At 40.4% G+C, this 18089-nt stretch overlaps 1 protein-coding gene across 2 annotated transcripts in view; it reads left to right on the top strand.

Moving 5' to 3' along the window:
• The window catches only part of Setbp1 (SET binding protein 1), a 400094-nt gene that overhangs the window by 191788 nt on the left and 190217 nt on the right, over positions 1 to 18089 (top strand). For both annotated transcript variants that reach the window (XM_008825920.2, XM_029560082.1), the window contains exon 3: positions 5795 to 5848. In XM_008825920.2, coding sequence (XP_008824142.1) covers positions 5795 to 5848 — 54 coding nt within the window. The remainder of the gene's footprint in view (positions 1 to 5794; positions 5849 to 18089) is intronic.

The raw sequence follows: 18089 nt of genomic DNA, 5'->3' as shown, positions 1-18089 counted from the left end.
TTTATTTCGTGAAAGGCTCATGGCTCTGTGAGCAAATTTGAGCAAGGACCGTTTCTTCTTCCCAGAGCCGTCTTTACTGTGTTCCTTTACCTGTCTACCTGTACATCTGTCGTCTGAACATTCATGTCACATGTCAGCATCTCTCTTCCTGAACTACAAGGGTAAATTATCTCTTGATAATGAGTTGGAGGATCCCACGGCCACTTAAATTTGTCCAGTGTCATATCTGGGCTACAGCCCGTTTAGCCAGATGTCCAGAATGATCCGTTTCCTTCCCTTTTTCTGTGACAGTGATTCCCTTACCAGATACAATGTCTTGTGTTAACCTAAGGAATAGGTGGGGATATGTCTGCCCCAGTGTGCCCCAGTGTGGTGCATACTTTCAATGATACACCAGCATATGGAATAATAGAGCAGGACAGAGGGAAATGATGCCTCTGCTTCTCTCTGAGGGAAGCTCTCGATACTATGGAGTTTCCAGGGAGAAGGACAACTGTGTGAAGGGACAGTCCTAGACCCAAAGTGGCCACATGGACTTGTTTGTTGCAATACTGTTGGTGACTTTTTGTGAGGAAACCAAAGAGAAAATCGATCCCATTCAGAAAGAATGGGAGAACTAGAGAACAGGGGGTCTGTTGGGAAGCTGAATGAATTTTCTTCGTAGCCCTGTTAAGAGCTGGCAGTTCCCTTCATCTTCTTCCAACCTTCCTTTTGAGCTTGGAAACACACACACACAAAAAATCCCTGAATGTACGCCAAGAGAGAAACTGCTGCTTTTTAAAAATGGAAGGCAGGGTCATCTTCCTAGTATTTGAATGTGAACTGTTTCAGAGAGCAGCAGGGTGTGTCAGGAATGAGATTGGTCTGAGCAGGGCCCCAGGAAAGCTTCCCTGCTCCACCAGGGAGATGAGAGAATTTTCTTTCTTTTGCCTTTTAAATGAAATTCTGTCTGCCCTCCTCCCTGCACCTGCTCAGCCCTCTAGCTGAGAGTGGTGCAGACGTTTAACCATCCTGGGAAAAGACAGGATCCTTTTCATTAACTTTATCCTGATTGAAGTCCCCAGAGCCAGGGTGGATTTCATTTTCTTCCTCTCTTTCTCTGCCACACAGTGAGGCTGCCATGGGCAGTGAACTGTTTCTCAGGGGGACCAAATGGGTACAGAGGTTCAGTAGGATGGTGCAGTGGGGAAGGACCTGGATCTGTGCTTTCCTTTTTCTTTTGTATATTTTTATTTTAAATGTTTTATTTATTATTTTTATTTTATGTGTATGAGTGTATTGCCTGCATATAAGTGCACCCCTGACATGCAGTGCCCACGAAGGTCAGAAGAGGGCATTGGAACTGGAGTTATGGACAGTTGTTAGCTGCCATGTGAGCGCTGTGAATCTAACCTGGGTCCTCTACAGAGCAGCTAGTGCTCTTAACTGCTGAACCATTCTTCAGGCCCTATTATTATTACTATTATTATTATTAGTGTGTGTGTGTGTGTGTGTGTGTGTGTGTGTGTATACATGTGGGTCAATGTGCATGTGGCGGTCAAAGAACAACTTTCAGGAGTTAATTGTCTCCAAAGTGAGGTCTGGGGATTGAACTCAGGTTGTTAGCCTTGGGTGGCAAGTGCTTTTACTGCTGACCATCTCTCCTGTTCCTGGATCTGTGCTCCTCCTGCCCATGCCTCCATTCCCTCTGATTTATGAACATGTCTGTCTCATCTTTACCAGTCAATAGCTAGTTCTGTGTAAATGGTATGATTCCATTGGACAAGAGATAGATACTAGTGGAGGTTTGTGAAAAGGTTGTAAGGTCACACTCAAACCCCAGTGAATCAGCACTGTGATCTTTAAAATGTCACTTATCAGCTTATTTTTCTACAAAATATTTTCATTTTTTTTTGTTTTGTTTTAGTGGTAAAACATTTACTTTCTAATCAAAGTGCATTCAAAAAGCAGGGAAAGACCTAACCACTCTGGTTATAGGAAGGTAGGGGGTACTGGGGGGGCGCTTTTTCTGTACCATACCCCCTGACCCCAAAAATCCCAGCAGAGGCGACTTCTGAGCACAACAGGAAGTTAAATCTTCATCCATCCCAGGGACCTTCAACTGCTCGATTCAGGTCAGGTCATGACACTGAGATTAAAAATGTCTGGGGGCTCCGTGTTTAAGTGATCTGTGATTTTGAAAGACATGAGAACTTTCTGATCCTATCATTTTAACTGATACCTGAGCACCACATTTAAGTGACTGAGGGTCAGCCCTTTCTCCTTTATAAGATGCAGAATGGGCATCTACTTTGGGGGACATTTGTATTATGGGACTGTGACCTGTCTGAGTTCCTGTGTTTAATTACCGCATAGTTAGAGCTAGAGAGCCTGGCAGAGAGTTGCAGTGTGATGGGAGCTAAGACAGGCTCTATACAGAGTCCTTTCAGGACTCATTTATATGAGAGCTCACAAAGCTTATCTTTGGGCTGTTTCAAAGTCAGATAACACCTTCCATGCACACTAGACTGTGGAAATACTTAGCGTTTCCAAGGTAAAGGAATTTAGACATTTTAGAAGTTACCTGAATGTCATCCCTGACATCACTTCCTTACACCTTCCCACTCAGCAGGGGTGGACAGACACATTTGGACCCATTTGGATGGGCCCATTGAATATGTCACTGTTTCATAAACAGAAAAACAAGAACCCTCTATCTGGCTGGTGGTGAACTCATTTACTGTTTAGCCTCTTCCTTTCATAGTACGCTTCCTTATATGTAACCTCTGATTTCCACACTGAAGTTTAAGCAATATTCTCTCCTATAACCAAGAACAGAGGGCCTGTTCTTATCATAGGAGTTGATTAATTCATTTAAATACTGAAGTTCTCTTTCATGAAGGAAGTATATAGGGGTGCTGAGTGCCCTTTCTTTTGGTCAACTTGAAGGAAGCCTTCAGCTGCCTGTCATTTCTGTTCTCTATACCCAGGAACTGAGTCACTCTTGTCCTCACCTCTGGGTTGTCAATCTCCTTCACTTCCAGGTCATTTGGCCAGCAGGTTATTTAGTGGCTCATTGTATGTCTAGACCCTTCCTAGAATGTTGGAAAGTGCAGAATTTATATCAAATAAAGTGCAACCCACATCTCATTAGTCTTGATGGGAGTGTTCTTGTGGAAAAAAAAAGTGTGTGTGTGTGTGTGTGTGTGTGTGTGTGTAACAACAAAAAAATGGAAGTTCAAAGAATTAGGAACTAAACTGCACACATCTCAACCTTTTGCAAGAGAAGGGAAAAGAAGATTTAAGGTTTCTAGGGAAGAAGAGATAACTTTGTTGAGTGAGAGATATAACACTCCTCAGTCATGCATGCTGGGTTTCTATAATCAAACAAATGAATCTGCTCATTTCTCAGCTCTAACACCAATGGCATGAGGAAATGGGGCTTATTTTAAGATCCTCTGAGTACATTTGTAGTTTATTTTCACCAGCAGGATCTCAGGACTAAGAAGAAGTTGAGATCTGGGTCCGTTGCCTGGCCCTCCTGGTGAGCTTGGTTATAGTTGGTGGAAAGGCATCTTCTTGCTGTACTTGACGAGCTGGGAGAATATGTGTTATGACTCCCAAATGCTGATGCATGTTGGTGTCTTCATCTTTGCCAAAGTCATCCCCATGCCCAGACCTCACCTTAGCAGTCTCTCCCACCTCTTCTTTTGGCCAGATCCTTAAAGGCTTAAGTTGTATATAGGTACATTTTGAAGAGTAGATGAACATTACCAATTAAATAAGACTGTCTGAAAGGAAAGGTTAGTTAAGGGCATTCTTTAGGACATAAGCATTATGATATTGCATGGAGCTCATCTGATCAATACTCTGATACTCAGCCTTTTTCCTAGGGCACCTGTCCTTTACTATTTGTCTTCAATATGCTTCAAGTCAGAGGCATCTTATAGAAGAAAAGCCTGATCTGTGGCAAATTATAGTTTGAAATTTAAATACCAAGTGAGACCTAGAAAATGTTGCATAACTTCAGTCAACTTTCCTGTGGGTAGAATGGAGATACTTTCCATTTCAAGAAGAGTTTGGGGAGATTAGAAAGAGGGATAAATTGGAACAAACTACAATGACATGCATGTATGAAAACGCCGTAGTAAAACCCATTGCGTTGTAAGGTAACTTTAGAAATGAGTAAAAATAGACATAAAAGAAAAATTATACAAGCAGCAACCAGGGTGCTGGGACTCAAGTGAGCCTTAGTGTACTGCGATTTACTCCCTGTGTCTTAGGAGGCTGTGGCTGTGTGCCATCTGAGGGGTGTTGGCATTCGCACATCCCTTCTACTGTGTCTGTTCCCCAAATTACTCCCACATGAAGACTCTCCTATTACTACCATTTCCCTTTGAAGCTCAGTTGAAATTCCATTTATTTTACCAAACTGTCCAGAATTTTCTTGCCTGTTCTTCAAAGTCTGAGACATAGACTCTGCAAAACTCTTGTGCTCAGATGCATATGTCCGAACCTTGAGTAGACTGGTGGCTCTTTGAAGCCAGGGACTGAGCCTTTTCATTGTGCATGGCCTTTCTTCCTGGGCAGGTAGCCTAATGGGCAGGATGATAGAGGCAGAAGAGAAAGTTCTACCCCATCTCAAATACCATTTAGGTATCACTTTTTGCAGAATCGTTTAAGGAAGCTAGAAAGTCCTGTGGAGCTCTTCCCCACAAAGACCCTGGAGCCTGGAAGAACTCCTGTTTCTTGAAGCAAACAAAATATTATCAGGGCAAATATGAGACCTTTTGTATATTTCACAAATGCGCTCCATGCCTCCATTAACAAGTCTACTTCTTGACTCAAAATAGGCATGTTCCATTTTTTCTCTTTATCCTATGCTTTCCTAGCACTTTTAACCAGCAATGACGAATAAGATTATTTCATTCATTAATCTTAGGTTGTTATTGAGGGTTTTTTAGTGTAAGCCCTCTGAAAGATGAAAAAATACTGAAAACCCAAGCGTTTAATATTGATTAAACAGAGAACTATATGCATGTACTCACCTCTACTAATTAATATGACATAAATTTCCGTGATTCATCCTCAAATATAATACACCTTAAAAATTTTCTCTCTCTCTCTCTCTCTCTCTCTCTCTCTGTGTGTGTGTGTGTGTGCTTGAATCTTATCTTTTAATACTGTTTCTGATTTTTTAAGTATGAGCTATGAACACCTAAGTGGTATATAAAACCATAAGCAACATATGATAAAGAGAATCAGATTCATATGTATGTGGGAAGAATAAAATGTCGATTCTACTGGTCTAATATTTTTATTTTAAAAAAAGAAAGAAAAGAAAAAAATCCTTCTTAGAGGATGTGATGGATCTTTAACTGGCTCTGGAACTGTAATTCTTAATTTATTGTTCATGGAATACTTTCACAATAAGCAGAAAGCCAGGAACCTGTCCCTAAGGAAATGTCTGCATCTGTAGACACACATGCAATGATACTTTACAGTCCAGAGAGACAATGACCTTCCAACCATAGTCCATGATGCCTAATTTAAGCCCCTTTGAATTAATAGTAGTGTGTGGAAGGAAGGTAGGAGAAGGCAGCGAGAGGTTGGCAATGAATTCTGAGAGGTGGCAGCCACACAGTTGGAAGCTTGATAAGCCTAAATTCATCACCCCAAAATATCACACTTGCCTTTTGTGACCATGCCACTTGAGCTCTGATCTGGTAATTCCACGGCAAGTAGGTTGCCTTTGGGATGTTGTATGCAAACTTTGAGAAACACAACTAAGGAAAACTCCTTTTAATCTTTTCAGCTCCTCACAGCCAGTGACCTTGCAGCCAGTGACCTCAAAGGATTTCAGCCACAGGTGAGTCCCCTTCCTGATCTTATGAAGTTTGAAAGTGTCATAATATACAGTTTAGTTTTGAGTAAATGGATTTGGTGCTAGGACCAAAGCTTCCACACTGGACATCCAACTTCTTTGACTCCAAGTAATGAACCTGGCATATGCAGTCTCTCCAGCTCATCTCTCCATTTCATCAGAGACAAAATGAAATGCTTTGTGCTCTTACTTTCTAATATGTTATAGTGAAAAATCAAAATAAAAGCCATTTAGGCCAAGATGCTTAGAATATTGAGTTAATGAACTCAGATTTTATAAGGGTTCAGCTAAAGGGAACAGAGAATAAAATTAGGCTGGACTTCTCCCTCATTGCTCTCTTTTTAGACTGGATAGTTGTGTTTCTGTAATATTTATGTGCAAATAGCTTGTAGTAATTGTGTGGTAGACAGGTGAATCTAGGCTCCTGCAGAGGCAGACAGTTGGATTTTGGGTCACTGTTATCACTAGCTAATGTGCTGTTTGAAGACCACTATTGACAAACAAGACTGTAGAGGGAAAGGCTTTCTGAGTGACCTGCTTGGCAGGGGGGAGATGGAAAATCATGCAGCTCTGGAAGGGGAGTCACTGTCCACACACACATACATATGTACATCAGGCACAGATGCCTAATTGTTGCCAATAGATTCCAGTGAAGATAGAGTATATACACAGGAAAAGATAAATTCAAGAGTGATGGCTATGGTGCTCAGTCCCTGCTCTCCTTTCATATGAAAGTCTCTAACATCCCAACTTAGTCCTGGTTTTAAAATCCTATAGTGCTGTGCTTTTGTGGAAAATAACAGCATAGCCAAGAGCAGAGCAACCAGTTTTCTAACGGTAAGACTTCTATGTGTTTGGGCTGTTTCCTTCATTAAACAGGTTTCATATTTATGAGTCCATTGTGCCCTCACTACGCTTCTCCTTTGTAGGGTGTAACCTCTGCACATCCTTTCCTTCAGGGTAGCTGAAGATCTAAATTCGGATATAAAGTAGCCCCAAGTCACACAGAGTGGGAACAGGGAGAGCAGAGAGGGAGAATCTAGAGTAGAACTAACAAATCAAAGGGCCATTGGTGAGAGTCAAGAATAGTCTGAAGAGCAGTTTGGGGAACTTCTGTCACAGCCTATTATAGATAACCAATAAGGCTTTCTTGCCTGTCATTGAATTATAAGGAACCTATTTACATATTTGCACAAACTTACAAACTTCCTGTGGATCTGAGAGTATGTGAAACAAAAGGAAAAGACAACATTTCCCATCATCCTACTCACCTCCATTCCTCTCTCTCCTATAGTGACATCCTAAAAAGATTTATTTTTTAAAGTTTTTTATTGAATTTTTGCAGTTTTCATACAATATAATTTGATGGTGTTTAGAGCTATATAACATGGGCATTAGAGTCTAATTTATGTCCTCAAATGTCCTTCAGTGTGGGTCCATCCACTGGGGCTGGCTAACCTACCAAGAGTCCCATCCCTGTAAGAGACTGTCTCTCTGCCTCTCAGCAGCCACCAGTTATCAAAAGTTCCTTAGATGCCTTTGGAATTTCTTACCCACTTCCCCGTGTCTATGCTCAGATTTTGTCTGGTTTGAGCTTGCGTGGGGCTTGTGCATGTCATCACCATTGCTATGAATTCATCATATGTGTGATTGATCAGCTGTTTGCAGAACTCTATTTCCTCGTGTTCATCCACCTTTTCTGGCTCACACAATTTTTCTTCCCCCGTTCCACTATGATCCCTGAACCTTGGAAGGCAGAAGTTGGGAAGAGGTATCTCTTCAGAGATAAGCACTCTGCAGTCTCTTGTTCTCTGCACATTGGCCAGTTGTGGGTTTCTGTGTTAATCATCATCTGCTGCATAAAGAAACTTCTCTGTTGAGAGTTGAGAGATGCATTCCTGTTATGAGTAGAGGTTGCATTGAAAATGTGCCACTTTGGGTTAAGCATCTCACGGACACTTATTCTCTATGTTTGACCAGTTGTGGAACTCAGTAATAGTCTTCATCTGTTGCAAAAAGAACCTTCTTTGATGAGTGGTGAGAAGTAAAATTTCTGTAAATATGAGGATGCATATTTAGAATACATAAGAAATTTTGTTTTTCTAGGGATTTGGCAAAAGTAGGTTTTTCTCTAAGATCCCTGACCTCTCCAGCCATGTGTATTTGACTATGTTTACAGTACCACATATGAACACATGAGGTCCCTCTCTCTCTCTTCCCCAGTTAACATACCCCCTGCCTTTCACCATTTCCCCCTTGCTAGAACCTTGTGCCCTACTAGCCCCTTCTGTAGATTTCCTTCTTTCTCTTTACCTCCATTGTTGCTTTCCATTTTCCTGGCTCCTGTGGTTTCATCAGGGTATGTATACTCACATATAAGGATTTAAAACAATCATCTACAAAGGGAAAGAACATACGATGCATCTTTTTCTGAGTCTATTATTTCTCTTAGTATAACAGTTTCTAGTTCCATCCATTTACCTGCCAATTTTATAATTTCATTTTTCTTTACTGCTGTGTAGAACTCCATGTGTAAATGTGCCACATTTTTATTATCCATTCATCAGTTGAGGTACATTTAGAATGAGTCATTTGGGTGTGTGCCAAGGAGTGGTATAACTGGATCTATGATAGATTTATTTTTAGTTTTTTAAGAGTTCTCCATACTGATTTCCACTGTGGTTGCACCAGTTTGAAATCCCACCAAGAGTGGATGAAGTTTCCCGTTTCCCCACATCCATGCTGTATCTGGTGTCATTTGTTCTCTTTATTTTAGCCATTCTGAGTGTGCTCATATGAAATCTTGAAGTAGTTTTGATTAGCATTTCCCTAATTACTAAGGATATTGAATACTTTTTAAGGTGTTTCTCCATTTTTATTTCTTCTTTTGAGAACTCTCTGTTCAGAATCCTGGCCCGTTTTTTAATTGGATCATGTGTTTTCTTGCCTCTTTGGTTTTTGTTCTTTGTATATTTTAGATAGTATTCCTTTGTCAGATATATAGCTGGTGAAGTTTTTCTCCCACTCTGTGGGCTTCCTATTCACTTGACTGGTTGTTTCCTTTGCTGTACAGAGCTTTTTAGCTAATTATGTCCCATTTGTCAATTGTTGACTTTAATTCCTCAGCAACTGATGTCTTATTTAGAAGGTCCTTCTTGCAACTACATCTTGTAGTACTGTGTATGTTTTTCTTCTAACAGTTTCAGCATTTCAGGCTTCACATTGATGCCTTTGATCCACTTGGAGTTGTTATGTGCAGTGTGGTAGGTATGGGTCTGATTTCATTCTTCTACATGTGGAGATCCAATTTTGCCAGCACCATTTGTTGAAGATGCTGTCTTTCTTCCAGTGCATGTTGTTCTTGGCACATTTGTTAAATATCAGGTGGCTGTAATTGCATGCACTTATGTTTGGGTCTTCTATTTTGTTCCAGTGATCTACAAGTCTGTTTTTGTGCCAATACCGTCCAGCTAAAGATTTCTTTTCAACTGAAAAACCATTTTTGGAAAGTTGAAAAGGTTTTTTGTGGTACTATTTTGCAGTTCCCCAAAGAAGATAGTGAACAATGGGTTTCAGGAAAGTATGTGTGTGTGTGTGTGTGTGTGTGTGTGTGTGTGTGTGAGAGAGAGAGAGAGAGAGAGAGAGAGAGAGAGAGGGAGAAAATGCTGTGTCAGTCTGTGTTAGTGTTTAAGTGCTTACTTGTAGATGTGATTTGGGCATAGGATGTTTCTGAGCTGAACATATTCTTTCCAGGATTATTTACATGCATCATCAGATATTAGATTTAAAACACTCTAGTAAATGGAGACAAAGGTAGACTCATTTGAAGTTTATCTATTTCTTTGGAAAGAAGGATTCTAGAAAGGCAGTTTCCAGTACCTCCCGCCCCCATCTCCACACTTTCCAGTGCAGATGGATTGCTCCCCTGATTGTTTGTCCTTGCACACTGGTCCATTTGTATGTCATGCCCCCCTCCCAAGACTAGAAGAATCAACATCTATTTTTCACATCTCGAGATGTCATTCCTGAGGCCGAGAAGTCCTGAGATTCCTGTGGGGAGCCTATGAGGTCCAGATCAGAATTAACTTTCAAGTGTTATTCCTGAATCCAAAAGGCTGGGATGTATTTCAAATCAGCACAAACCTTTGGATACTTTTCCAAGACAGAAGCTGAAAGCAGTCCACCTGCTTTGAGATGCTCTCCTTAGCCCCACTGCACCAAGTTGTTGGCTTTTGCTGTTGTTTTTCACCTTCTCTCTGCCTTTTGGATGAATATGAACCACATGTATCCTGAGGCCCACAATATTTCATGAATGTATTCACTTCCAGAAACTGTCACCGTCAGGAGGAACCCAGGAGGAGGACCCCTTCCTGGCATAACTGATTGGCTCCTCAGCCTTCCTCTAACCCACACTTAACATTTAAATGTGTTCTGGGTTTAGTTCTTTCCTTAACACCTGTTCTTGTGGCATCCTCTTAAAGAAAATGGTCATGATTTCCTCACTAAGTTTTGATGACTTTGAAAGCACGGAGAGTGGTGGCTATGTCAGGCCTGAGCCTCTGTGGCCTTCTTTCTGTCTGCACTGAGGTAGAGCAGAGGAGGATAAGGAGGCAAACTTGCCCCTTTGCTGTTGATTTCCAAAGATACCATGCTCTATCCAGGAAATACACATGTGAATTTGCATGTGGTGCCTGAGTGTCATGTTTTCTAAGCTACTATTCATTGAGGGTGGATGGTCTTACCAGAGTTAGTGACTTTGGCCTCTGGAGCACAAGAATGACATTCTGGAGTGAGGCCTCATAGGCACGGTGTCTCAGGGAGTTTTCAAAGCACAGATTTAAAAGCTTCTAGACATCACACCTAAACCACCCTGACTTTTCTCATCATTGCCTTTTGAAGAAACTGACACACTTGAGGTCTGTCCTTTTATGTCTCATATCATTGAAAATGAGAACACATGTCTCCCTTTGGGGGACCAATACTCTCCAGCCCTGAGATGAATAGGAGATGACATCTACTGCGAAAGCCCCCAAACCATACACTTTCTTCTATACTTTCTTCTTAGTCCTTTTTGCCCTCATATAAAAGCTCCAAGTGGAAATTTGGAACACACAGAGAAGCCAGCCAAATTTCCTGTTTTTCTACCACAGAAACATAAATGATGACATTTTGGAGCAGTCTTACCTTCTGTTGTACATGGACACCTATTGGGATTTTAATTATTACATTTTTGACATTGTGATTGCTGCTTTCTCTTTTCTTTGCGTGCTCTCTGTGTCACTGGAAAGCCATCTGGCAGCTGGTTTTTCTAACACCAATTGCCAGTATTTCATTTATTTGCCCCTCTTTTCTTACTAGGCATTCCATCCCTTGTAGTCTGAGCTCTCTAAGGAACAATCTAAGGCAGAAGCTTGGTTACAGTTTCCTCATCTAGGACACAGATCGCTTACAACTTGTCTTGTCATTTCTGTTTCTGTTTTATTTCTTAGTCCTACCAAGCTGTGGCAGTTGCTTAAACTTTGTAGTCAAGCATCCACAGTCAAACATCCATAAGTACACATGCTTATGAGGGCCCAGGTGGGAATATGGTAGAGAAATAATTATAGCGTGGGGACCAAATCAGGTGTCAGCTCTCCATGTCCAGCCAGTGTTGGAAAAATCAACAGTAACAGCAACAACAAAAACCAAAACCTTGCAGAACAGCCCTGGACACAGAGAAAAGTACAGATTGAAGGTTTTGGTCCTTGTCTGTTGTAAACCATCTCAAAGGTCTTCCTTCAGGGAAAATGGAGTAGTACTTTGATGATGGGACAAGTGTAAGAGCTGCATTAGAAGACTAGCCATTTTTTATGAGTTTTTAAAATGTTAAAATTGCATTTTTGTGATAGTCATAGAATATAATTTGATGGTATTTAGATCCCCTCCCCATCTACACTTCCCCCCACTGCCCTCCTATCCAATTTAATGCACTCTATATAAACATAATCCAGTCTGTAGAGTCTGGTCTGTGTCCCTAAATATCCTTCAGTGTGGGTCCATTCACTGGGCTCACTAAGAGTCCCCTCCCTGTATGTCACTGTCTCTCCCCATCCCAGCAGACATCAGTTTCCAAAAGTTGCTTAGGTTGGGTTAGGATTTCTTACCTACTTCCCTGTGTCTATGCTGTGATTTTGTCTGGTTTGAGCTTGCATGGGACTTGTGTATGCTGTCACAATTGTTATGAGTTCATATGAGTAACTGATCAGCTGTCTGGAAGACTGTTTCCTTGTGGCTGTCAACCCTCTCTGATTCTTACAATATTTCTACCTCCTTTTCCACAATGATCAAAAGTTCAAGAAATTAAAAAAAATAAAATAAATAGATTATACTTGGTGTGGGATTAGTGAGATGACTCTGTGAGTTGGAGCATGTATTGGTCTTGCATAGGGCTAGAGTTCTGTTCCCAGCATCCATGTTGGGCAGCTCACATCTTCCTGTAGCTACAGCTCCGAGAGGATTAGATGTACATCCATGAGCATCTGTACTCTGCATATTCCCCCACACAGACATACACACACATAAAATAATAAAAATAAACCTTTAAAAAAGGTTAATGGTTATTATGTTCAAAGACTCACAGGGAAAGGTCTGAGACATACAGGAAAACATTTTATTGTGGAGAACATAGGACTTTCTGGTGCTTAATTACCATTTCACTCAACAGGCGTGTAAGATCTTTATTTGGGATTTTCTGCTCTGCACAGAGGCACCCTCTTCCCCCTCTCAGTTCTATACAATGTTCTTTCAAAAATATCTTTAGGGCTCTGGGGCGCTCACCTGATCACTTTGATCCTCATTTTCCTTATTAAGATAGTTGCCTAGATTATCATCTAACTGAATCTAACTGGTTGTAGGATTAAATAAGACAACACATGTGAAAGCAACTCAGCAGGAGGTCGGTGTGGACAGTGGATTCAGGTATTGCTTCCATTAGGGAAGTGCAGGTTACATTACTTAGAAATGCAGATGAGGAATAAAATATATCTATATAGAGCAAATATCCAAGCCTTCCCAGTAGAGGTGTCACTCACTTGGGCCAAGACAGGAGAAAAGGGTTTGAAGTGATAACTCCAGGGCAGGTGGAGCCTGCATGGAGCCCAAGCTCAGTGTAGCAATCCTTGAACTGTGTTTTGCAGATATAGAGGTGTCTTAATATCTCTGTTCCAGATGGAACATGGTAAACAGTTACTTGAAAATTAGGTCAGAACCAAATTTCAGGTCTTAGATGTCTGGGAAAATAGTAAGGCTTTAAAAATAATTTTTTTTTTTTTTTAGTTTTTGCATGTAGGAAAAGAGTAGGCATAACCAGGCAACTAGGCTCCAGTGAACCCACACTGAAGGGCATTTGGGGACACAAATTTGACTCTAAAGGCATATATATGTATATATATGTTAGAATACATGAAATTGAGTGTGGCGTTGTAAAGGGATTGCAGAGAGAGAATGAGGCCTAAACACAATCAAAATATATTATATGAAATTTAAAAAATTTCAATAAAGTTATAAAAATCTAGGAATAAAAGTTTTATAAATGTATATATATTATATATTTTATTACTTCAATGATATAGTGAGAAAAAAGCCTTAATGGGTAACACTTGCAGGTTTCCATGGCATACATGTTTCTTTCCTCACCAATATTAAACTATTGAACATCTCTTGACAAAGCCACTGGTGGTTAATTCTCCAGAGCCCAGGTAAGCTGACCTCCACACACCACTACATCAACTGCAATAATCATTACTTCTTTGCCGTTGTGATTTCATCTATATATCCATTTACTTTAACTTTCACTTTATTTGTGGGAGTTAGTATCAAACAAATCTCAGTCATCATTTTATTTTGCTCATAAATAATTGATTAAGCTCTTCAAACCAACATGGACTTAAAAAATATTCCCAAGTCATTGTAGCACCTATCAAAATTAACAGTAATTGCTCAGTATTTTGTTTTTTAAATATCTTTTTATTTTTATTTTGTGTGTATGAGTGTATTGCCCACATGTATGTAAGTGCACCCATGTCATGCAATGCCCACGTAGGTCAGAAGAGGGCATTGGGATTTCCCTGGAACTGCAGTTACAGATGGTTGTTTGCTGCCATGTGGGTCTTGGGAATTGAACCCAGGTCCTCCGCAAGAGCAGCCAGTACTGCTGAGCCATCTCTTCAGCCCTCCCTCAGTATTTTCTAATATCCAGCTCATATTTAGATTTTTTTCAGCACTAATACACCATTTTGTAATTGATTAGTCTGAGTCAGAACCCGGTTTCTATTTTGGCATTCATCTGAAGTCACTGAAGGTCTGAGGGCAGGGAAGAGTCAGCACTGTCCTGTGAGAAGACTGCTCCATTGGTAGAAGATATGACGGGAATGAAGAGGGGACGCAGCAGAAAGATTCTGCCATTGGGCTGGGAACAGTGAGCGTGTAGGAAAGCAATTTGAAAATTTTGAGGTAGAATCAATTGGCCAGCAACTGACCAGCAACTGGAAAAATGGCGGGGTCGATGACCAAAATGAGAACACAGAGGAAGTAGAATGTTCCTTCCTGGACTGAGAGTGATTAGAAAGCAGTGCACAAAGGATTTGTGCTCGGTACTCTGCAGGTGAACACTTCCTCCAGCCTCATGATCCATCCTTATCATGAGATCATCAAATGGCAATCATCGGTAGTTCTTCAGTTTCTTGAGTTTGTGCCAAGCTTTACTGGTAAATGAACAAACATTCTTTGAGGAGGATCCCACTCTTATGAAGTCTGTCTAGTATTTTTGAGTTGTGCAAAATAAATTGTGTCCATCTTCAATGAAGAAGAAGGAATAATGTCGAGCAGAGGACACAGCAGTGGCCGACATCTTTGTGGCTGTGTGTTGTGTCTGTGTTTGCTGTGCATGTGTATTTCTGCAGTGAGAAAGTAGATCAAACTGAGAGAACTACAGTGTCCAGAGCTCCATAGTTTTTCACATAATCCCTGAATTCGCAGGTTGCTTGTCCTGTTAGGATTGATTATGTTTGCAGAACAGAATCCCCATTATCTGACTTGACTCTGAATAGACACCAATGGACCATAAATTCAGTATCAACAGATATAAATATTAAAATGATAGTTCTGGGATTTCCAGTGCATCCATGTTCCATTGACCTCAAACAAATTTGTATGTATGTGTCCATTTTGCCTTGACTATCCATATACTAAAAACTTATCCAAATGTTCTACTGGCCCTAGAAATTCACTGAAATTTACATATATTATTTCATTTATTACGATGATTTGTAAAATCAGTAATTATTATATCCCCATTTTTTAAGTATACACATGTAAACAGATGTGATAGTCCCAATGCTGATGAATGGTGAACACGGTACTTGAATTAGACATTGTTCTAATTTCCTTTCTGTTGCTGTGATAAAACAATTCTGACCAAAAGCAAGTTAGGGGAAGAGAGGGTTTGTTTGAAATTGCAGGTTACAGACCATTATTGAGAGAAGTCAGGTCAGTAAGGTAAGCCAGAACCTGTAAGCAGGTCTGCTTGCCATTCGTACAGCATTACCTCTGACCAAGGAACAGTCCAGTAAGAGAAACCATGTGGTAATTCAAATTCAGTCCGATCATTGGTAAATCCACATGTGCAGATCTGTCTTCATTTTTGTGTGTATGTTGAGATTTGGGAGCCAGATTCAAAGAAAAGCCTTTTCCACACCTGAGAGCAACAGAAAGATGGCTAAAGAGCATGTTGAATCCTTCCATTTTGACAAAGAGTTCCTGCTGTTCTTATTTTGTTTCTTTCATAAACAGCAAGTGAGAGTCATGTGGTGACTGTCTCTCTACAGAGGAGGGCACTGAGGTAGGTAGAGGTAGGCATTTTATATAGCCATGAGGAAACACGTTGGCTTATTCTTTCTGGGCGGAGGGAGGAGCCAGACAGTACATAGAATGTCTTGTTATTAGTACCTTCTTGTCGCTCCAGCCCCTGACACGGTAAAACCGAAGGAGATACCTCAGATGCAGATAGAATTATCTGAAGTCATGAAATGCACAAGAATCCAGGACTAGTCAGTAGTTTGCCTTGAATTGCTCTAGATGGGCTCTAGATACAAGAATTTTCAGATGCTCTCCAGGTAATGAGTCAGGATCTTCCTTCTCTGGTTAAAGACTTCAGTAAAAAGGAAGACTGGGAAAGGATACAGATGGATGAACAGTCTCCCATCCAAATAGTGTTTACTGTGCTTTGACTGTGTCATGGACTTAATGTGTTCCTTGAAATCCAATTCCCACCACAGCCTTGTTATCTGATGTCTTACTCAGCCTCCTGCTAGGCACATTTGGGCAAGCGTGGGTTCTGTGAAGCCCATCCCTCTGTTCATCTCCTGCTGTTCCCCTTCAACAATTGAAATTTTCCCAATATTATTATAGCCCATGATAGTGTTTATGTTCCTGGTCTTCTTGACTGTCCATTTATTCTGGATCCAGCAGTATCCAAAGTGATCCAGTTCTATAACACTATCCTAAAGAGAAGCAGCATGAAAATGGTAGAGCGCCTTAGCCCCTGACTGCTGCACTAGTTGCATCCATGAGTCCTCATAGTTTAGATGGATGTTTGGGAAACGTGGATTTATTCTCAAGGCCTTTCTTCTGGCTGGCATGGCAGCTATACCATGCACCTTTGCTCTCATGTTCCATACTATTCAGAGCATGGGGTGTGTGCTAGAGTGATCTGTTTGGTGTCTGCTGTTGGCCTCCCATACATTTTAGTTAGCAGCTGAGAGAGGGAGTGTAGAAACATTTATAGCAACCTGATGTTTCATGATATTCAAGAATATGAGGGTTTTTCTAACAATATATTTTCTTAGCATTTTACAGTGTCTGTATCAGAATAATGATTGAGAGAAAATCTGGTACTTCAACAAGGATCACTTGGGGAGGGAGGCACTGGAGAGATGGTTTAGCTGTTCAGAGCACTGGCTGCTCTCCTAGAGGACTCAGGTATGGTTCCCAGTACCCACATGGCAGCTAACAACCATCCGTAACTCAGGTTCCAGGGGACCCAATGCCGTCTTCTGACCTTCGAAGGCATTGCACAACATGGGTGCACTTGCATACATGCAGACAATACATTCATGCAAGTTAAATAAAAATAAAATATTGAAAAAAAATCACTTGGAAAGATCTGCTCTAATTTTTACTATGACTCTTTTTCACTTTTATCTAAAGGATAGCATTTGGATGGTGTCTTTTTCTTCTATGAGCATATATATGTACATCTTGTTTTATGGATAATGTTGCATCTCTAGAGAAAATAGTTCTACCTGAAAGGTGTCTTTCCTGATGCTTTTAGAGTGCCTAGACAAAACAGGGATCTTTTCCTGTAATTCCTAAGGCAGCCAACCTATTAAACCATTTTCTTAACAGATATGGATATTTGGGATTATAAAAGACCATTTTTAACAAAAAAAATGCTCACATATACATACACACATTATATTAAAAGCCTAATGAATATTATTATTCTTATATGAAATCATGAGCATCATATTATAAGCATATACTTTTTGTACTGCTTGTTTGCACAATAGTTCCAGTAGATTTTTTTTTAAAAAAAAAAAAATAGCATTGGCATTTGGTTCTGGAGGGAAAAGTTTTCCAGGTGTTTTCCAGAGAGTCTGGCATTATAAGGGGTGGGGGTGTTCTGAAGTCTTAATAAGTTCTCCTGGGATCCTAAATGTCTTTAGACTTCTGTCAGTATTTTGTTTCTGACTCCCAAGATGTTTTGACCATCTGAAGACCATGTGCAAGTGTGGGCCCAACTTAAAACAAACCAAATGTGTAGAAGTTCACACCCAGAAAAATTGATCAACAGCAGGTGAGGGGTAAAAAAGGAGATTATCCACACACAGACATTTTTCCACTTTGCCAAAACAATCAATATAAGCTATCTCTACTAGGATATTCAAATGTGATGTAGACTTTCCAAAACTTAAATTTAAATTCAACTGTTGAGAATACAAATCAAAACAAGGTGAGGAATTAACACTGGTAATTAACACTGAATGCTACTTTCTGCTCTTTCAATGATAGTTTTTTCCTCACTGAATTGAAAACAAAAACATAAACATAATAACCCTTAGCAACAAAGAGGTGAGATGAGATCATTTCTGTGATCCCTTGAGACTACAAAGCTTTAATTACTCTGTGT

The sequence above is a fragment of the Nannospalax galili genome, unplaced genomic scaffold, assembly GCF_000622305.1.
Source record: "Nannospalax galili isolate Female #2095 unplaced genomic scaffold, S.galili_v1.0 scaffold169, whole genome shotgun sequence".
NCBI lineage: Eukaryota > Metazoa > Chordata > Mammalia > Rodentia > Spalacidae > Nannospalax > Nannospalax galili.
The sequence above is the reverse complement of the archived record's forward strand: the minus strand, read 5'-3'. Positions and strand labels throughout refer to the sequence as shown.